Below are 22,462 nucleotides of genomic sequence, written 5' to 3' on the forward strand. Positions count from 1 at the left end.
TTATTTAATAAAAAATCTACTAAGCATTTTATTTTTAGTAACATATCAAATAATTTTATATTATAAATTCATTACTTAATTTTTTAAAATTAAAAATTCAATAATTAAATTTTTAATATTGAATTTGTTGACTTTATAAAACAACACCTAAATCATTGCAAACAAGTTAAATTCCAAAGCTAATAAATTATAATTTCAGAAAAATAAAAATTTATGGACATAATTCGACAAAACTAATCTAGTAAAAACACTTTTGCTTGGTTTAAAAGTCCAAAATAAAAAAGAATAGATATAGACTATTCAAATAAGAAAAAGTGGTCGAATACCTAACAATGAATTATTGAGTAATATGGACTAAATTGATATTAAGCATAAACTATTGGGCCATAACAAAAAACTCAGAAAAATCCAAACTTTAGAAGGCATGCTGGCATGGAAGGAAGGGGGAAAAAAAAAGTCTGTCAATACCCCCCAAGGCCTTAAACCTTCTATATATATCTCCCTTCCTCTCTCATCGCCCTTTACGCTACTGAACACTTCTGCTTTTAGTCTCTCCGGTTTCTCTCTCGCTTTCTCTCTTTTAAAATTTTACAATGGCCAAATCCTTCGCTTGCTTTGTTCTCTTAGCTCTTATAGCCGGCTGCGCTCTCGGCCAAGCTCCCAGCTCTGCCCCAACCAAGTCACCACCGTCTTCTTCTCCAACTCCAGCTCCCAAGACCTCTCCAACCAAGGCACCCACAGCTACCCCAACCGCTTCCCCGCCGTCAACCACCACTCCTCCATCTTCAACCCCTAAATCTTCTCCAACTTCCTCTCCTACCAGCTCTCCTCCTGCTCCTCCTGTGGCTCCTACTGTTTCTCCCGCCAGCTCTGTTATTCCCCCATCCTCCATAAGCCAGACACCAGGCTCGTCTCCAACTTCTCCTCCGAGTGACGCTGCTTTGAATAGAGTCACTGTTGCTGGATCTGCCTTTACAGTCGTTTTGGCAGCTGCTGCTTTGTTGATGTAGATCTGACTTTGGGGAGGCGAGGACATGGATTGTTGATTTTTATTTTAGGCCATTGTTAAACTCTTCTTTTTAGTAGGAATTTTTAGTAGTGCATTTCTGTTTTTTATTTTTACTTATATTTTGACGGTGATGATGATTTTATATTGCGATAGCCTGTTGTTATTTTGACGGTTGAGATTTGATGATTGCTTATTCTCGGTTATTATTATTATTATTATTATCATTATTTATATGTTTATGTATCTCTGTTTTTCTCAGTTAAATTCCTCTTCAGTGGATTTACGCTATTATTTTTGGAGTTAAGCAGAGTAATTGTTTGATTTTTTTTTTAATGAATTAAGTAGATATGTATAATTAAGCAGATAATTTTTCAAGTGAATGGAGAAGTAAGTATCATTAAGCAGATAAAAATTTGGGATTTATTATCTTTTCGGATTAATTCAATTAAGTAAATAAACTTGGGAGCCAAGGGTGGATTAAAGTTTAAAAAAAAATTAAAGACCAGTGTGAGTGATGATTAGTGGGTGCGCGTGAGTCAAACGTTGTTATTGTGGAAGAGGTCGCAAACGTGCGAGTGGGAGGGAAAGTGATTAAGTGAATGTGGAAACGTGGAGAGTGGACCGGTGTCTTGTCTTTATCTCAGCGATTTTGTGTTGAGATGTCGAGGGACAGCTGGAAAGACTGAGAGACTAGTGCTGTTATTTTCTTTTTCTTCTTTTTTTTTTCTTATGGGGGGGTTGTTCTCTTTTGTTAGCTTGGGTGGATGGGCGGGGGATAAAGAAGTGTCACGTGGTAACAGCTGTGATCAGTGGAATAAGGACATGCTACACACCATGTGCATATGGTCATCTTTAAATTCATCATAACATGCTATACCACATTAAGCATGATCCATGTTTCGAAATCCCAAAGAGGACGCAGAAATAATGAGTAAGGAAATAAAAATTTTGTGTTGTATTCTTATTACGATTTGGATTATTATATCTGTGAAATTTTTATAATTTCTCTACTTCAATAACATCTCTCTCTATTGAAAAATTATAGAAATCAAAAGTTGACCTTCTAAGATCTTTCTCAAAATTAAGTTTTTGTTGTGTACCTCAAGTTTCAATAAATTTAGAATGTTAAAAAAAAAAAGGAAAGAAAAATCTATGAAAATTAAAATGTATATGGACATTTAAATCAAATTATGAATATTGAATAATAAAATGTTAGAGAGAAAGAAAAGAAAAAATAGTACATTTCCCATTAATATATCTTTTTTTTTTGGTTGAACAATAAATATTTTTGGTTAATAATATGCTTGATGTATGGCAAGTAGTTGTCAGTGATGACCTGGGTTGACAGCATTTCCTTTTGGAAAAGTTTGATTTATTAGCCAAAACCCTCAACCAAGATACCTCTAGGCTAGTCAACTTTTCATTTTTTTTATGAATAAATTGAAAATAGAAGCCAACCTTTATCGCTTTTGAGAAAGACAATGTAACCTGAGAAAGGGACGCCCTTCCTTTAATCAAATACAAATATATATACAATGTATAATTGCAAAATGCAAGGCAAAAGTTGAAAACTGGCAAATTTAGAAAGTTTTGGAGTATGCAAACTGTTCGAGGAAACTGGAGAATGTTGTTGAAACAGAGCCGACTCTTTAGAATTGAACTGCCATTCATCGTATGAACAACTCGAACCCAAGACATGAGATTGATGCCAGACTGGGCCCAAGAGGGACAATGGATGCGAGTTTAGAGATTTACAAATTTTTGGGAAAAAAAAACACTTCGAAATTCAGAATTTGAAAAAGGGTCTATGTACTACGAATTCGCATTTACCACATTACAAGCTTGGATTGCCTTTCGGCAAATGTTCATATCAGTGCTGCTTTTGTGCTTTGTATGCAAGCAGACCGGCAGAATAAATCTCAAAGAAGAAAAGAATTTTAGTTACTCTGCTCATTTGCATGGTGTCATCAATGCGCCTGTATACAACACCGTCCTTCAATTGTAGCACTGTTACATGTCATATCACCAACATTATACAAAAGCCGCCAATTTAAATTTGAATGCGAGCCAATTGTTTTATTCTTTTTATATAAAAAAATAGGCTCAGATTTGGATAAGAGAATGAATTAATAGTTTTGATAAGATTTTAACTTTAGATTTATTAAATATTATTTTTTAAGAATAATTTTATAAATTAATTAAATTAAATTTTAATTTTAATATATTTTTTCATTGTCTATTTATAAGCATTTTTAACTTTTTTTTTATATAACAGCTAAAATGTTAGTACAATATTTCGCGTTGTCACAAGAAAAGCATAAAGGCTTAATTTTAAACATATTCTTTGGGTAATTTCATCTTAAGTTGAGGTCTTGAGATTATCAAGATTAAAGAAAGAAAAGCCTATGTATATTTTATTTTTACTAGGGAACATTAAAGATGTTTTGGTGTGCTTTAACAAAGAGAAAAGTTTTTTTTTTTAAATATATTAATATAATTAAAGGTATGTACGAAAGAGTTAGTAACGAATATTGGAATTGTTGGGGACATGATTGATAGTCTTCTCATTATTTTAGAATTGCATCAAGGTTTAACATTAAATTTTTTTTTTTTTGCATTAATTATGGATGATGTCATTAGATATATTCAAGATAAGATGTCATAATGTATGTTATTGATTAATGATATAATCTTAGTTGTTAAAACTAGTGATGATTTTAATGTGAAATTAAAATTATGGAGGTATATATTAGAGTTTCGAGACTTTAAATTGAGTGAATCTAAAATTTAATATATGAAATGTAAATTTAGTAACTATTGGAACGTGAGTGCTAGTGTGATTAAGTTAGATGATGAGATAGTACTAAAGAATAGTCATTTTCAATATTTGAAATTAATTATTTAGAATGAGACTAAAAAAGAAAGGGATGTAAATCATAGAATTTAAGTAGGATAGATGAGAGAGCAAAGTGTGTTCGGTGTGTTGTGTGATCGCAACATATCTTTAAAGTTAAAGACGAAATTGTATAAAATAAATTTTTTTACCTAGAGATTTTTTAGGCATTGTTACTCAAAATACTTTAAAATCTTATTCTTGGATATTCGTATTTATTTTTTATAAAAGTATGCATGCAATGTGAATGACATTATATTGATGCACATATTTTATTTTATTTTATTTTAAATTTATTTTTTTGAAAAAAAAAGATAAATTTTTATCATATTGAAAATTTTTTTATAATACTTTAATACATTGGTAGTATTAAAAAAAATTTTCTCACTAAGAGATTTTTAAAGCTTCATTATTCAGAATACCTTAAAATCCCATCATCAAACAAAATTTTATTTTCTTTCATTTTTTATTGACAATTTGTTAATTATTATTTTATTTAATAATTTTCAGTTAATTTTTATTTTATTTTATTAAATTTTTTTATTTTATTGAAAATTTTTATAAATACTCCAATACGTTGGTAGTATTTAAAAAAAATCTTTTCACTTACAGATTTTGTACACATTGCTACTTGTGCTTTAGAATCTTATTATCATATAAAAGTTTTCTTTCTTACATTTTTTCATTATTTTTATTTATTTTTGGTTATTTTTCTTTTTTTTTTCAAATTTAAAAATATCAAAAGTTTAGAAACCATTTTTTTTTATTGTTAGTATTATTTTCTTTAGATATTATTTATTACATTATTTTACAAGGTTTATTTTTATTTTTTAATAAAATTATAAAAAAAAAATAAACTTTATTGTTCATTGTTTATCTTTATTTATTTTTTTGTTTTCATTTTTTATTGTTATTATTATTAAAAAATATTCTAGCAAATTTAAAATTTTAAACATGTATAAATAATAACAATAAAAAACTCAAAATGATAAAAATAATATAAAAAATTATAAAAAAAAAGTTTTTTTTAAATAAAACCCATTGCCACCAGTCCCTAAGACTTTTTTTTTGTTAAAATTAAAAGTAAAAGTAAAAGTAAAATGAAAATAAGAAAAGTGAGTTCAAGCCTGAAAAAACGAAATTGGGCCTTAGTCTAATAACTCAATAAAAATATGACAAATTTAAAATTGGGGTCTAATTAGGAGAATCCAAATAAATTTGGTGTTTACAACTACTCTTTTTTGTGCATTATTGAGAATCAAAATTTTTTAAATTTTTTTTTAAAATTTTTTTTTTCAGATTTTTAGGGATTCCAAACAGCTTTTTTTTTTTCCTAAAACTTAAAGACCCAACTGTCAACTAATCTTAAAACAAATTTGTCCAAATAGTAGCAACCCAGAACCTATACTCTCCCTCATATTTTTCTTGTTTGCTCTATGTAATTTAAAGATTTATTTATAGGGTTCATTAAACACAAATTTAGGGATTTAATAGCATCAATTTGTGCCTGAATTTTAGAATTTTATTATGGTTAATGATTTCATTGACTTTGGTTTTCAATAAAACCAATCTTTTTTGCCCGATTCACCTATGGGATTTCAACAAACTTTTGCCAATCTAGTTTCCTTTTGTGAATGAAATAAATAGTAATAATAATAATAATAAAGATTGGGCCCAAAGCCTGTATTTGATCAACAATTACCAAGCCCAAAGCCCAAACAAGAAATGAACCCCTTTAAGGTTCGATGATCCTAAAGAGACCCGAATTGACAAATCAAATATATCCCAAATGAAAATGGGTGTCTACATTTACATGAGTGATGAGATATATACATATGACTAATGCAATATATTTGTATGAAATGCACAAACCTATCGTATGCATGAGATAGGTCTACACGAAATGTAATGCATGTGTTATGCTCACTTAATGATGTTGACAATGCTTTAAGATATGTAATGAGATGGAGTGCATGCATTATCTATTAAGATGTGCATAAGATGCATGTATTATTTATCAACATGTGTATGAAATGAAATGCATATACTATCTACTGATGTGGATGAGATAAAATATATGTATTATCTATTAAGATGCAAGAGATAAGGTACATGTATTATCTTATTATTTTTATTTAAAAAAATAATAAAAATATATGCAAAAGATCAAATGAAAAAATAAAAGATGAAACAACATTTAAATTTAAAAATCTTTTTTTTTAGAAAGAGGAAAATTTCAAGAACACACATTTTTTTATCACATCAAATAACTAGGATTCAAAGATTTTTCTCTTTTTTTTATTAATTTTATTTGGCTAATAAAAAAGAATTTTATAAAGACTTTTAATTTTGCTTGAAATTTTTTTTGTTTTTTATTTTATGTTTGTTGGATAATGCTAACATTTTTTTTCATTTTATTTTAAAAATATTTTTTAAAAATGCAAATTTTGGATAACCACTAAATGAATGAACTATATGTTAAAAGAAAATTTTCTTTTCTCTTTTTTTTAAATACTTTTTTATTTCTATTTCTTTTTTTTTCCAAAATCTTAATTTTACCTACCATTATTATCCCCAAATGCATATAGTATTAGAGTGTCTTAATTTGTGTTATTTCTAAAAAAAAGTTGGCATTGCACCACCTTAGGTTGGTCTATTAAGGTTCCCAATATGTTGAATGAGAATTTATATGTCTAAAGGTTTTCAAATTGTTCTTCACTAGCGTCCACACAAAACTATAAGGCATATTGATCTTCACCTGTTATAAATTATGAATGAAAAGTGTTCAATTTGAATAAGAGTACTTCGCTTGCCATTACAGAGGTTATCACCTCATGAGAGCATAAGTATTCTACTCCCTCTTAAAAGGGACGGAGCCTAGGTATAAAGCTTATGCATGAGATGAATGTGTCGTGTGTGAATAAGGAAATGGAACATTGAAAACCTAATCTTAAATGCCTTACAATCTATCAAAAACATAAATAATAAATGATTTATAAACATAATTAAAATGAAATGCATGTAAAATTTTTTATTACTATTGTTATTAAAAAAATTAAAGTTAAATATTAATTAAGCTCATTAAATCAAAATTGAGGGTAACACAATTAATTTTTTAGCTTAGCTTTTTTTAAAAAAAATAACGTTCTCAATGAAATCATCAAGCTGTTATAACAATTTTGGAGTTGCCCAACAAATTTAAAAATAAAAAGAAAAAAATCAGAGTTGCCACCAATCTTTTTTGGTTAAGTGCGATTTGTTACATATTAAAACATATTTTTTTTCATAAAATCTTAAAATTAATTAAAAAAATTTAGGTTATGTGGAACAATTTTAGTCCGAGAGTCAGTTACGCGTGAAAAATAATTAATATCCCTATAGTGCCCGTTTAAAACGACATTAATTAATTACATGTTTTCCTTTAATCTTGACAAGAATGGTATTTGTTTCGGTGTTTGGAAATAATTTCCTTAACTTTTTTTTATCAAAATTTTGGTTTTTTGTTCTTCTTTTTATTTATTTATTTTTTGTTATTCCTTTTTATTCAAGAAAAATAAATTAGATCCCTTTTATTGAAATAATTCTTAAAATGTTTCAATACATTGATAACATTAAAAGAACGTTTCTTCACTTAAAAATTTCTTAGGTATCGCTACTTAGAATATTTTAGAATCTAATTTTCGAAGACTCATATTTATTTTTCATAAAGGTATGCATGAAATGTGAATGACATTATATCGATATACACATTTTATTTTATTTAACATTTATTTTTTTGGAAGAAAATTTTTTTTATCATATTAAAAACTTTTTATAAATAATCCAATACACTTATAGTATTTTTAAAAAAATCTTCTCAACTTGAGATTTTTAAGACATCATTACTCAAAATAACTTAAAATCCCATTAACAAGCAAAATTTTCTTTTCCTTCATTTTTTTATTAACAATTTAGTTAATTTTTATTTTATTTAATAATTTTTAGTTAATTTTTATTTTATTTTATTTAAAAAATTTTACTGTATTGAAAACATTTTATAAATACTCAAATATATTGATAGTATTTAAAAAAAAATCTTTTTACCTAGAGATTTCATATGCATCATTACTTGGAGTGCCTTAGAATCTCATCATCGGATAAAAATTTTTCTTCTTACATTTTTGCATTATTTTTATTATTTTTTCTTTTTTTTTCTTTTTTTTTTAAATTTAAAAATATCAAAAGCATAGAAACCATTTTCCTTTTTTATTATTGTTAGTATAATTTTATTTAGGTATTATTTATTATATTATTTTACAAGGTTTATTTTTACTTTTTAATAAAATTATAAAAAATTTAAACTTTATTATTCATTATTTATCTTTACTTTTTTTTCATTTTTATTGCTATTATTATTAAAAAATATTCTAGGAAATTTAAAATTTTAAACATGCATAAACAACAACAACAACAACAACAACAACAACAACAACAACAACAACAACAATAATAATAATAATAATAATAATAATAATAATAATAATAAACTCAAAATGATAAAAATAATATTAAAAAATTAATTCAAAAAATTCAAAAGAAAAAGTACTTGAACTGGACCAATCAATGGTTCGATCAACACTAGTTCGATTGAACTGATTAGGGATGGTTCAGTCGAACTGGTTGGGGGCAGAAAGAGGAGCCAGGTTGGGTTGGATGCATAGACCTAGGGTCAGGTCGCAGGTTCACGAACAGATTCTGGCTTCCCTAAATGGCGTTGTTTTGGCTTTTCTATTTACTATAAATGGCACTTTTTTTTTACTTCATTTCCTCCCATTTCTTAAAAAAAAAACACATTTAAAAAATCTCTCAATAAAAAAAAAAACTAAGGGTCAATCGTTTCCAGAAATCGATCACCGTTTGTTGTATCGACCACTGTCGGTGGTTGTCAACTATCATGCTGATCATTGAAAAAAAAAAACCAAAAATCTCTTACTCCCTCTTCTCTAGATCCAACCTTTTTTTTCTTCAAATACAACCCCAATTTCCCTAAATCGACCTTTTAACTTTTGTTCAAAGCTTTTTTTTTTGTTTGTTTTCTGTTGTGTGTTTTTTTTTTTTGGATTTGATGACACTAGGTTTTCGTTCTAGGGGACTGTGTTTTTTTTTAATTTTATTTTGTGTTTGGTTTTTCAGTAAGCAAGGGATTTTTTTTAATGGTGGTTTTTTTTTTTTTTTAGTAATTTCTTTTTATGTCAACATTTTCATTTGGTCATTTTTTATTTTTTTGGTAGGGTATCACTCTTCCCTTTTGGTCTATTTTTTGGCTAGGTTTTATAGAGCCGGCCTAAAGGGGGTAAGTATGACTTAAAGGGGTGGTTCAAGGTAAGTGTGGTTTAGGGGAGTAGGTTACAGGGCCTTAAGGTTTTAGGGGAGTGAGTGGTCAGAGGCGTTGTGCATGGCACCTACTACCATTGGTACCGTAGCTTTCTTTTGTTTTTTTTTTTTTTTAATTAATTTATTATTTAATTATTATATAAATGATGAAATAAAAATAAAATGAAAATGAAAATAAGAACATTGGCTTCAGGCTTGAAAAGATGAAATTGGCTCTTAGCCTAAGAACTTGATAAAAATTTTACGAATTTAAAATTGAGGTTCAATTCGGAGAACCTGAACAAATTTGGAGTCTACATAGCTAAGATGAATATGTGATAAGACTAAAAGAGACAATTAGAAATAAAGAGATTCAAGAAAAATTAGAGATAGTTCGAATTAAGAACAAGATGAGAAAAGATTATTTGAGATAATTTGAACATGTGAAACGTAGACCTATTTATGCACTAAGAGAAATAAGCTTCTAGATATAGGAGAAATCAAAACTTCTAAAGATAGATCACGAAAAATGTGGATATAAGTAGTAAAATATGATATGAAGGTTAAAGAAATAGATGAAAAGTTAATTGTTGTTAATAAAAATGAATGGCGAAAAAAAAATCAAAGTCATGATCTAACATGATTTTTTTTTTTAGTTTTTCATACAATGAATTCCGAAATTATATGATATATAGTTTAATTTGTTATGTGGTTGTAATCAAGGAACATGAGCTGTATGCGCATCATGGACAGATTTGTGCTTTAATTTTCACAGCTTTTATGTTGCTAGTAGCTAATCATTAATTCCTTTTACTCTGATTTGCGGCTATTCTACAGACGATTGTGAACGGGGTTTTTGTGATTTTCCATCAGTCCCTACAGTTAGCATCAGCAAAGATGTATTCCATGAAACGTAAACTTCTCTTCTTATTCATAAAGACGAGCAATATTCCCCAATACAATAAAAGACTGAAAACGAGATAAGCAGTGTCTCTATTGGCCTATCAATGAGCAGGGATGGGCAGCCTTGCCAGCCAAAGCTTGTAAAATCAGAGAGCCCCCTTAACGATGGAAAGGCCAAAGGTGTCTTCATAAATTACGGCGAGGAAGCAGTAGTGTTGGTGGCAAGAGATGGTGTCCGGCCAGATAGCAGTGGGGTTGATTCAGCCATGACATTAACAAGAAGCTTCATGCCTCGGGAACAATAGCCAACCACACCACAAATGAAGTAATGAGGGCCAGCAGTGAGAAGAGGAATGGTGGTAGAGCCACTGTTGTCTGAGGTTATTGGATTACCCACAGTGCATGTATTGTAGTCATTTTCGAATACTTCATCCACAGTAAGGCCACTAGGATAATCGAACACTAGGGAACAACATTTTCAGCGTGTAAATTCATGGATCATAAATATTTTAACTTCATATAAGTCAACAATTAATAATAGTTTTTCTAAGGATTGGGAGGGAGTAATTAGAAGAGGAAGTGATTTGTCTTGTCAGATAATAAATTTGGTAAAATATAATATAAGAATTGAACACTGACCAAGGCTATCACCAACTTTAAAGTGCTTGGTTTCGGCCCATGCATTGTAATCAAAACCAGGAATCCAGCCGATGCTCTCACCGACGGTGAAAACTGCATGCTGCAGGGTCGGCATGACCATACACGAGATCACTAGCACGAGACAAGCCATTGCCACCCCTGATCCTGAGCTTGACATTTTGTGATAAAACCAGACAGAATAAAACTAAGAATATTAAAAAGGGAAAAATCAGCCTTTTTTTTTTAAATAACAATTTCTGAAGTGGATGAAGTTCTTTATATAAGACTAGTACTAATAATTAAAGTGGGATGGGGTGAATGAAACTAAGGAAAAACTAAGTTTAGTCCACTTATTGCCATTCTCTTTTTCTCTCTTTTATTTGGTATTTTTTTGTCTTTTGGAAAGCCAGTTCACAATACCTTAAAAATGCATGAAAGGTTAAAAAAAAGGGAACCTATATTTAATGTGTGTAGGCATATAAAGAAACTATTTAATTATTTTTAGCTATTTTTTTATGAAATATATTTAACTATTTTTAATTGCGAGTAAGCAGTCCTTTTGTTACTTTTAATTAAATAGGCTATCTTATGCTATATATAATTTTTAAGAAATGATATTTAATAAGTTTAAAATTTAAATATCAACATGTATAATATTTTTTTTATTCTTAAATTACGATTTCGTTTATAAAAAAAAGTAATTTCCTAATAATATCGAAAAATTTTCATTTATGAAAGAAATAAATGTCATAAATGAATATTCCTAAATTATAGTAATATTTTCTTATGGTATTGTAACTATCTTTGGGATGAATTATAAAATTGATTGCTACTAAGACACCTGAACTATGTGTTTATTAGTGTATTTGAATAAGTACATTAATGAATTTTGCTAAATAAGAAAAATTTATACCTCCCTGCATAATAATGTATAGAATAGAAATTTAGAATTCAAAAATAAATTGGGCCAAGAAGGAAATTAAAAATGGCCTTATTAGACTTCGACAGGTATAACTAAGCCCAAAGTTTCTTAAACAGTTAAAACTTTTATAACTCGATTAAGCCCCAGTGAGTGACCATATCAATCCAAAGAGTTCGTATGCAAATCAATTTACCCTGCTTCTTGCCACTATAGGTTGCAATATGCGAGATGGATTGGGTTTCAGTTGGATTATTTTTTATTGGATTTTTTATTAAAAAAATAAATCGAATCAAATTTGGATCGTTATTTTAATTTTAAATCATTTTGAATTTAAATTAATTAAGATTTAAAATTTTCAGATTTGATACTTAAATTATTTAAATTTGGATATTTTGAATTTAGATTACTAAATTTGAAAATAAAATCAATTTAATTAAATTAATTTTTAGGATCAGATTTAGATAATTTCCAATTCAAATCTTTTTTAAGTTTGAGTTGAACTGATTTTTTTTTTTTTGTTATTGGAGTTAGTTTTCCGTGTCACTTGCAAACGCAAGTTTTGTACAAGGGCTACCAATTTAATTTCAATTGAACCTCCCTGTATGGTCTTCCAAACAGCTAATATCTGAGAATTCCATGAAACTATATAAAATTGAAGAAAGTGCAAAATCTTAGAATAGAATATTCAAACTAATCCTAAAAGATTGTCAATTAGAATAGTTGCTAGTCTTTAGTAGTTGCATCGGTATTTTTGATCAAATGTCAAGTTCATCCTGCCTCCTGGATTAAAGGGATTATGGAAAGAAGAGTGCTATCCCCGTTGTCTTGGTTTCAACCATTGATCATCATATCAAAATTAGAATCTACTCCTCAAAGACGAACCCTTTTGGGGTTACCTTCTACTTGTCCTGTTATTCCTCTGTTTTCTTTTAGCAACTTTTCAAGTTACCATTAATCTTTCATCCCAGGAAATTAAAAAAGTTGCCATTAGTCATAAATACTCTTGCTCTAAGTTGCTGGTGTTATCAAGGGTAACAGGATTATTGAAAATTTCAACCAATGTTCACATAGAACATGATACGAGAATGAACAATAACTTACATATATGACGTACCTAACGCCATGAGAAGGTAACTTGCTCATTCATAACGATAAGCAATGATCCTGAATACAAACAAGATAAAAAGAAAAGAAAAAAGGGAGATCAGCACTGCCTCTATCCTGACCACGGCCAACACTCCTGCCAAAAGCTTATGAAATGAACATCACAATTAATGCAACCCAAGCTGTCACAAAAGCCAGAAATGGGGAAAGACTCCATGAAGATGAGGAATACGGGACATTAGTTGTTGTAGTTGTTGTAGATGGCGTGGTGGTTGATGGTTTATCACTGGAAGGCGGCGAGGAAGAAGAAGAGGTTGGTGACTTGGACGGTGCTGTGGATGAGCCTGACTCCACTTTGACTGCCAGCTTCATGCCATTCCCACAATGGCCAACCACACCACAAATGAAGTAATGAGTTCCTGTAGTCTTGAGAGCAACGGTGGTGGCTCCACTGTTATCTGTTGTGATTGCATTGCCCACAGTGCATGTGCTGTAGTCACTTGAACTTACTTCATCCACTGTATGACTAGTTGGGTAATTGAAAACTACGGAACCAAAATTCAAAATGTTCGTTTATGGATCAAACATTATTTGACTAGAAAGTACATGAATATGAAAGATCTAGATAGATAATTACGTTTATGTCTAAATATGAAATTGTCTTAAGATTGGGGTTTAAGAACTCACCAAGGCTATCGCCAGCTTTGAAGGTCTTGCCGTTAGCCCATGTGCTATAATCAACACCAGTTGTCCAGCCAGAGGTGTCACCAACTGTGTAAACTGTGGCCAAGCTTGGCGCAGCCATGCACAACACTAGCAAAAGACAGGCCATTCCCATACTTGAACTTGCCATTTTTTTTTTTTTTTTGTGTAAAACTAGACAGAGTCAAAGTAACACTGTAAAATAAAGAAAAGAGGAGGAGCTTTTTTGTGAAAACAATTTTCTGAAATGGAGTTCCTTATATAATACCATGAAAGGGGGGATGGAAGGAGTAAAGTTTGGTCGACTTTATACCGTACAAACTAATATTTGTTAAACGAATTCATTCCAAAAGGATGACTTGGGGGCAGATCCTACACCTAATGCGAAGGAATCGTGGGTAATCCTATCTTTCTCTTTTATTGCCCTTGATTGAAATAATGGTTGTTAAGTAGGGTTACCTTAATGGTGATTATGATGTTTTTGCTACAGTTGCAATCAAATATAAAGGAACTCCATTGATATATTTGTAATGTACATTTAAGTGATCTTTATACCTCTTGTAATGATGGATTGTGAATGAAGAAAAGCATGAAGAAGGTCAAACAGATGAAGAAGGTCATAATCACCATGAAAGGAAAGGGAGAGATGCGGCAGTGCAAACAAGGTGGAACAGGTAATAACATGCTTGAAACCTACTCTAATAAAATGTGATCGATATTAAGGAGACTAACTCTTTGAAACACATCTGACATCCAACAACCCCCTAGAAGGGCAATTTTCATTGCGTACGTGCCAAAGAAAGATACGATGACTTGGACTTTCAACAAACAAGAAGCTGAAAGAGAAAGAAACCTCAAAAATAGGAAGAAAAGTATCTCAGTTTTCCTTTTCGTTAGGCTTAATAGTTTAAAATTTTCATCAAATTAGCTTGTGAGGAACTGGGAATAAAAAAGGGCTTAAATGCATTTGTGTAACGATGTAGGGGGGAAAAATGTTGAATTTACACATACAAGTGCAAGTTCATAGACTCAAGGGCATAGGCTGTGAGCTTATGGGCTAAGGAATGAATAGGGGCGAGAGAGAGCGCCTTTGATTTTGTCCAAAAAAGGGGGAATGATGTAGCGTCCAGATATTTGATCCCAACCTTTCACCTAACCATAGACTAGAAGTCTTCATGGGCATGATTTAACTCAAGTGATGAAGGAAAGATCGTTCGCCTGTTTACCCAGAGTAAAGATGCAGCCAAAATCACCCAAAAAGCAAATAGTTTTGTTATGTAAAAAAGGAGGTGGGTTCGGTTAACGGGTTTTGGTTGATTGAGTTTGAGCCGTTGGGATCCAGTTGGTTTTGGCCACCTGCCCTTAGTATCCGGCTCTAGCTAGCCTAGCCTGGTCAGCTGTTCTGTTCATGTGAATTATCATCCTTTTCATCAACCGCCCCCTTTTGTGGATCCCCCATCCCAACTTTTTTCATAAGCAAAATATTCCTTTGCTCTTCATCTGGTGCAATCCTCGTCTTCCCTCTTTCTGCCTAATGGGGTCTGAGCCTCCCCAAGGCGGCCAACCACCGCCAGTAAAGAACCAAAAAATCATACATGTTTCATAGAAAATGCAAAAAAAAAAAAAAATTTACGCATGCTACATGTAATAATGAGGTAATTACTTGTTTAGTAATTGTTTAGTAGTATAAAACATAATTCTATTTCATTAAAACAACCAAAATTTAAATCATGAATTGGATGAAAGACAAATATATTAAGTGTGGATGATTTAATTTTAAAATCAAAACTTCATTTTGGCTAGGTATAGAAGCCATATTTTCCTGGTTAGGTAACTTCATCCTCGCAGTCCAGTAAATAAAAGATTTGACAAAATTGAGTAGATATAGAAGCTGCCTGCTATTAATTAAGGAAAAAGAAAATACCATGTCTACGTAATAATTTGGACTTTCCAAAATCAATTGGATTTCCCGTGGCTATATTCCCCCTGTTCTCGTTGTTCACAGTTTTGAGATCTGAGGGCATTCATTCTCAACAGATGTGATAGAAGCTAATTTACTTCTTTCTAAGCAAAAGGTGTAAAGTCATGAATCATAAGACAACCCAATGTAGAGTTAGCTGCCTCAGCCCTTAGCTGACAGTTCCATTTTCCCATCACCATTGTCTCTAGACAATGCTGTAATTGTTCGAAATAGAAAATTTCCATTAACCCAAATATTTTTGCTTACTCTCAACTCCAAAATTTTTAATTGAACTTGCACAAAACAGAGGAACATTTTGTTTTTCTCTTCTTTAATTGAATTAGCATCTGCAATTTTTGCAAATATTAAGATTTTAATTTTGCAAATATTAAGATTTTAATTAAAGACATTTCTACACAAGAAATTTAGAATAGATAAATTTTGATGGAGATGACGACATTTCAGAACATAATTAATCATAATGGGGGACAATTATTCAGAGAAAGTGAGTTCTTAATGATTTCTGGATGACTTTCTTTTTCTTTATCATGATGCTTTTAAATCACTTCCATTATCTTCGAAATAATTAAAAACATTTGGACTTTTTTGCAATGAAAATTTTCTATTCCAAGAGAATCAAAAGCAAACCGTAGGGCGTAACAGAGAGCAGAAAGGAATGGACAAATGAAATGAAAACAACTAGAAAGCCCAAAGCCAAAGAAACATTCAACTGCACATGCACCTCACATTAATCAAAACTTAGTGTCCATATCTGAAAGACCAAGATATTTTATAACTTGCCCCCACCATCTTTCCATACTCAATTATCCACGAAATATGCCAGAGCTGAATTCCATCTCCCACTGCCCAAGGTTTTTACATTCTCTCTCTTTCTCTCGGCTGAGGAGAAGGAAAAAGGCAGAGAGACCTCAGCAATACATCATTGGCTGCCCGGTTCTTGGGAGCTAGGAATGATTTCCAACTTAAAAATCTATTGTGTTTCTAGATAACTTTGAATCATTGCTTCAGATAAGTACGCAAAACAAATGAAGAACATAAATTATAATGCCTGAAATATGTAAAAAGACAGAAAACTGGTTTTGGACTTGAAGCATATCATTCTCTTCTCAACTGTGGAAATATACAAAGTCAACAATTTACTTACATAATTGCAGCCTTGGCATGGGTCCTGAACTTGTAATCTGTTACGAGTGATATCAGCCTTGACAGGCTGTATTTCCTTTACAATATGAACACAACAATAAAGCAACTGCCAGCACTTGGTTCACCCAAATTTCATAATGCATGATAGTGGAAAGGTTTTTTAAAAGGCCTGGACAGTCCTTGCACCTTCACTGCATTTTTTGAGTCCATTGTTAAATCTAAGATTTCTTAGAAGGCCCAAACAGCAGTCATTATGAATCGACATAACAGCAGTTGATAATATGAGAATAGACAGGATCAGAATTGAGCCTATAAAAGAGCCAATTACCCAACTAGTACTTGTTTTGATTGAACAATAGCGTTTATATTGCCGCAGAATACTCAATTTACTCAAAGGACCATAAAAAATAACACAGAGCTCAAATGACTGAAACATTCATGTATTGGTGTACAGCTATATTCCTAATGTCATCACAGAATTTAAGAACCTTACTTACAGAATAACAACCAATAAAATCTCATTGCTCTGTGCATTATCAATTCAATTTTCGTTACCGGTTGCTTGTTCCAACTTATAGTTCAGCTCAGTTGATTTATCATCAGACTGTGAACTGTCTTCTGATTGAACTTTAACAAATTGTCTACTACGTTGCACCCGAATTGGTCTTCCCATAAACATCTGCAGAATAACAACTTCTCAGTTTCTTGATTAAAAAACCAAACGCAGATTAATACTATCAACATGGCAACACACCCTATTCAAAAAGTCAAAAACTCAAATAATCTAGAAAAATTACTAAATAAGGAACTACCTTCCCTTGGAAAGCAGACATGGCTGCATCAGCCTCTTTCTTGGATTTGAATGAGACAAAGCCATACCCAGAAGACTTTCTAGGATTCTCATGAAATATAACTTCAGCAGAAACAACATTAGCACCCTCAGAACTGAAAAACTCTTTAAGATGTTTAGCTCTTGCTTCATATGAAAGATTTGCCACAAACAAGTTGAATGCTGGCACTGGCTTGGGCTTCTCAGGCGGAGCAGCTTTCTTCTTCCTAGGTTTAGCATAATTGAGCCTTAAAGTACGACCCTCTAATTCCTACATCAGTTAAAAAGACAAAAAAAAAAAAAAAAATCACTTCTCTACAAAAATAACCAAGATAATTTACAAAAGTCCTTTGGAATTTATGTCTAAGTGTACTCTCAATCATTACTTGGACAAGGGAAATTACCTTAAGTACACAATGAATCCATCAAGGTTTTGCCAGCAAGTGCCTTAAAAGCACTTGTTAAATTAGTATTGAAGGAAATATCTTTATTAAATGTATTGAAAATCATCACATTCAGATGATTACCAAGGCATTGAATAAAAATAATTACTTAAATAGTGATCTTAAGGAGTACACGATATCTCAAAAGCAAAGCTGGCAATTTAAAACAGAAACTAATAGCAGAGAAATTCCAGGAAATAATCAAAGGCAATATGCTTACATATGATTCGAGATTATTGAGAGCCGCAACAGCCTCTTCAGGCGAAGCCATAGAAACAAATGCCAATCCCCTATTTCTGATCTTGTTATGCATAGAGAGCTAAACCAAACACAGTAAAATAAAAAGCACAATCACATCAATTTATCAACCACAAACCAAAACCCAAATTTAACCAAAAAAAAAAAAAATTCAATTCGTAAAACAAAGAGAATCCCAAGAGAAAACTGTTGACAAAAACCTCAACATCTACGACTGTGCCGTGTTTCTCGAACAAAGAACGAATGTCTTCAGTGGTACAATTCCAAGGCACGTTCTGGGCAATCAATCTAGTTTTCGAGAACTCCTCTTGTTGTTGTTGTTCTTTTACATTTAGAGCTGTGTCTTGAGTAGCGGTAGAAAAATGGAGGATGAAACTGCTAAATCGTGTAGCTTTCAAGCGAAGAGTATTAGTGAGAGGAGACAATGGAGGGAGAAAACAAATTGAAGAAATGTTTTGGATGGAGTTAAAGTTATTACACTGAGTTTGAGGTTTATGTTGGAGAGAGAAGAGAGAAGATTGGTGGGGAAGGCGAAGCAGAGCCATGAGGAGAAACCAAATTAGTTCAGTTTGAGTTTGGTGTTCAGGTTTTCTTGGAGTTTTGAAACAGTGGTTTCTTTGAGGATTAGAGAGTGAGTGAAGGGTGTATCGGATAAGGAGTCGGAGAAAGACACAAAAACAATCTTTTGACTGAGGAACAAAATTAAAAAAAAAAAAAAACAGTATATCAGACAATGACTAATTTACCGTAGGATGTCAATTTTACGGGATTCGATTATTCATCTAAAGAATAGTGATGAATATTATATTATAAATATAAAAATTAAAATAGATATAATTTTAAATTTTTATTAAATGTTTATATATAATTAATAAATAAAATTTTTATTAGATAATATAAATTATTATTTTAAATTAATTAAAATAAATATATTTTTATTAAAAAATATATATTTATAGATATTTATAAAATAATTATTTAAATATATAAATTAAAAATAAAAAAACTAAAAAATAAATTTTTTTATTTTTTCTAAAACGGTTATAGGTATGAAAATATTTATACATATTAAATATTTACGAAAATGTGAATGAAAATAAATTTTAAATATACGTTAAAAGTGAATATGAATATAATTATAACATAAAAACTTGAAAATAAAGATAGGGATAGCGAGTATTTTACTCCCTTCGTACCATATTGATTCACATCTCAAATTGTTTATGAACAGGAGCAGAACGAGGCCGTTTAAGGGATATAGACAACAAAACCACGTGCTTTAAATTCAATGGGTAGGCTTACTAATTGGGCCCTAAAAGCATGTCCAAATGTTGCGTAAGTTATTTCATTGAAAATGAAAATGAGTGTCAAAACAAGCCGCGTGATCCAGCGTTGAATTTTTAGTTTTACTTTCAAGTTTTAACAAGAAGAATAATATCTCAATCAAATTAAAAAATGAGAATTGAACAGATTTATTTGCTCTTATTGGATAATAATTATCTAAGATAATCTTTATATTTTTCTAAAACTACTCATTTCAGGCACATATTTAACTCCTCAAAATGAATATGAGCCTCCAAATATAAGGAGAAACTTACGGAATAAAATATATCCATGTCTTGTATTCGTATGTTAATCCTGTAACATATCTGATTATTATAAGGATATATAACAATAGAAATGAATCATCAATAAGAAAGGAGCCTTTTAGGAAGATAAGATAGCAGGAGCTGCAGAGTTGTTTTGAACCACAGATACTAATAGATTGCAAAGACAATATGAATCTAACAATCAATTTTAAAATTGCTAAAATTTCCCATTACTGCATTAGTTTGAGCAATTATCTATTCCACTACATCAGATTAGTTAGGACAACGCTAAAGAAAAGCAAAAGATGAAAAAAGGCTTTTTCCTTTTGTGTACTTGGAAGTTGGAACTCAGATATTACTCACAAACTACATACAAACACCGTAGCTTCAGAAAAGCTATCTGTAAATCCACTTCTAACACTCATCGATTCAAAAGAATAACCAATGGACAAGAAGTTAGATCCTATCATGCATGAGATCATATCTTCACTTGTGCATTTTTAAGTCAGGGGAGTTATATCGCAAGGGTGAGAGAGGCTTCCTTGCTGAATCTGGATCAGTAAAGTCAATCTTCTTCTCAATCGGGCTGCATATCTTGGGACTTGATTTTCGCTTGTTTGTCTGTGAGAGAATCAAGCAAATTATAACATTAAATCAATGAACTTGTGACTACTGACTAGGCACATGCAGGAAGTGCACTTGTTTTTACATGTCAAAAACAAGAACTCATGTGCGGATCAACAAATACAGAGAATCCAACATAATTCCTTCCTCACCTTCGCAGATGCACTACCAGTATGCTTCCCCCCAGAACTATGGAGGTTCTTTTCTTTTTGGCATTGCCTCAATAATCTTTGGTTCTCCTCATCCAATAAGTTGTTTTCTTCAAACAGAACTTTGACCTATATAGATAAAATATCTTGTTAAGTTCTACAAGGTAAATGCAAATTTCAACAAGCACCCATTGTCCTTGGTTCTCACCTCTTCTTCAGCTTTACTAAGGTTCACCTTGAGATGTTCCTTGTCTTTCTGAAGGGTCTTTAACTCAGCAGCTAATGACAAAACTTTTTGAGTTGAAGGCCTCAACCTGTAAAGCGCAACAGACCATAAGGATTGATTCAGAAATATGTAAGTAGTCCTTTAGCAGTGAAGAAATGATACGCATCAAACATCTCCATTAACCAACAAAGATGCAGATGCAACATAGAAATAAGAGATGAAAACCCTCACCTATTCCACATTTTAAGCAACCTTTGACATGATTCAAGTGAACTATTTGCCTCCAAGAATGCACGTCCAGACATAACTTCATCTTTACAAATCAATGTTGCTAGAACCGACTCAAGCAAATTCTCTTCCACTGTTGTGCCCTTAGAAGATGAATCAATCTTCAAGGAAGATACATGCTTATCAGTCTGTAGATATCACAGTAGTAGACAAAACTATACATGATGGCAGATTTTCTAATCAATCATAGACTATCAAAAACCAAAACTTATCTCCTGTAAGCGGTTGCATCATGTTCAACTTATGTCACCTCTATCAGCAACAAGGAAGAATAGTTTTATCATGTATGCTCAACTAAGTTTAAATGTTTAACCCATCCTTTCTAAGCTAGGATCCACAAAAAAATCAGCAATTAAATCCAACAAAATCACATTATTTACTACGAGAAAATAAAATGTAACTAAACCTCAAAGCAAAGTAAAAAAAAGAAGAAGAAAAACATTTCATTACCCCTTGGCTATCATAACGGTGTTTGTAGAACCTTAATTCTTCAGTTAACTTCCCCAACTCTTCTTCCAATTCATGAACCCTAATCTCAGCTTCCTTTGCCCTCTCATCAGCCTCATTCCCAAAATCCATCAACGCTTCCCTATCATGATCATAAAGCGAACACTCTCTTTCCCATTTGTTACACTGAGTCAACAAATTTGCACACTCCGCAGCAAGCTTCTGATTTTCCTCCACGAATCTCTTCAACGCCACCGCATTCATATTCGCTTCCGCCTTAAAAAAAAAATCAATAAAAATGTCAATAATTTCACATTCTGAATGTAAATATATTCAAAACATTACCTTTTTTTTTTTTAATTTTGAGTTGACCGACCTTTGATCGTTCGATTATTTGATCTTTCTCTTTCAATTTTGAGAGGAGGAACAGGCACTGGTGACGGAGGCGACGCTGGGCTTCTTCGGCGGAACGGAGTTTCAATTGCAAAGACTGAGTGGAGATTTGAAGACCTAAGGAATCTTCGATTGTTTCTTTTATGTAATCATCGATTTCTTGAGGAATATCCATGTTTTCAATTACTTAAAAATTAGATTCTTGAAGAACCCTAGATCTCTCAAAAAAATTACTTTTTCTTTTGAAGAAAACTGTAGGTTAAAAAGAGAAAAAAAAAAAAAAAAGGAGAAATTAGAGATACTGAAAAATTAGAGTTAGGGTTTCGAAAGGAATAACAGAGAAACTAGGACCTTTTGGAGGTTTTGGAAAGATTTTTTTTTTTCTTCCTTATTTTATCTTTCACTTTACTTTTGTTGTTCTCACTTTTGCTGGGTTGGGTTTCAAATTGAAGAAAAGAAGATGTGACTAGCCGTTAGAGTGCGGCTTAGACGCCCAAATAAAAATTTCTAATATGGTCCCCACTGCTGACGTGGCAAGATCTTTTCTTTTCCTCTTTTTAATTTGGGG

General features: G+C 31.3%; 5 protein-coding genes across 5 annotated transcripts; 1 reads left to right on the forward strand and 4 right to left on the reverse strand.

Annotated features, from left to right (window-relative positions):
- Positions 1 to 508: 508 nt before the first annotated feature.
- Positions 509 to 1,202, forward strand: LOC149520557 (uncharacterized). The gene has a single exon (XM_089765724.1). The coding sequence runs from the start codon at positions 594 to 596 to the stop codon at positions 1,008 to 1,010; it is 417 nt and encodes a 138-aa protein (XP_089621850.1). The 5' UTR covers positions 509 to 593; the 3' UTR covers positions 1,011 to 1,202.
- A 9,047-nt stretch (positions 1,203 to 10,249) lies between these two features.
- On the reverse strand, positions 10,250 to 10,974 carry LOC111311292 (blue copper protein-like). Its single transcript, XM_022910667.1, has 2 exons — positions 10,797 to 10,974; positions 10,250 to 10,619 (listed from the first exon to the last, which is right to left on the reverse strand). The coding sequence occupies exons 1-2, from the start codon at positions 10,972 to 10,974 to the stop codon at positions 10,351 to 10,353; spliced, it is 447 nt and encodes a 148-aa protein (XP_022766402.1). The 3' UTR covers positions 10,250 to 10,350.
- Positions 10,975 to 12,740: 1,766 nt separating this feature from the next.
- Positions 12,741 to 13,911, reverse strand: LOC111311293 (blue copper protein-like). The gene is made up of 2 exons (XM_022910668.2): positions 13,510 to 13,911; positions 12,741 to 13,367 (listed from the first exon to the last, which is right to left on the reverse strand). Exons 1-2 carry the CDS (start codon positions 13,673 to 13,675, stop codon positions 12,970 to 12,972), a joined length of 564 nt encoding a protein of 187 aa, XP_022766403.1. The 5' UTR covers positions 13,676 to 13,911; the 3' UTR covers positions 12,741 to 12,969.
- A 3,061-nt stretch (positions 13,912 to 16,972) lies between these two features.
- LOC111311294 (28 kDa ribonucleoprotein, chloroplastic-like) lies at positions 16,973 to 18,839 on the reverse strand. The gene is made up of 4 exons (XM_022910669.2): positions 18,379 to 18,839; positions 18,141 to 18,239; positions 17,461 to 17,748; positions 16,973 to 17,327 (listed from the first exon to the last, which is right to left on the reverse strand). The coding sequence occupies exons 1-4, from the start codon at positions 18,721 to 18,723 to the stop codon at positions 17,190 to 17,192; spliced, it is 870 nt and encodes a 289-aa protein (XP_022766404.2). The 5' UTR covers positions 18,724 to 18,839; the 3' UTR covers positions 16,973 to 17,189.
- A 1,118-nt stretch (positions 18,840 to 19,957) lies between these two features.
- LOC111311295 (uncharacterized) lies at positions 19,958 to 22,366 on the reverse strand. The gene is made up of 6 exons (XM_089765747.1): positions 21,878 to 22,366; positions 21,505 to 21,777; positions 20,998 to 21,155; positions 20,749 to 20,854; positions 20,544 to 20,669; positions 19,958 to 20,388 (listed from the first exon to the last, which is right to left on the reverse strand). Exons 1-6 carry the CDS (start codon positions 22,067 to 22,069, stop codon positions 20,254 to 20,256), a joined length of 990 nt encoding a protein of 329 aa, XP_089621873.1. The 5' UTR covers positions 22,070 to 22,366; the 3' UTR covers positions 19,958 to 20,253.
- Positions 22,367 to 22,462: the final 96 nt, after the last annotated feature.

Source organism: Durio zibethinus, chromosome 1 (assembly GCF_047325235.1).
Source record: "Durio zibethinus cultivar Kanyao isolate XHJ-2024 chromosome 1, ASM4732523v1, whole genome shotgun sequence".
NCBI classification, from domain to species: Eukaryota; Viridiplantae; Streptophyta; class Magnoliopsida; order Malvales; family Malvaceae; genus Durio; species Durio zibethinus.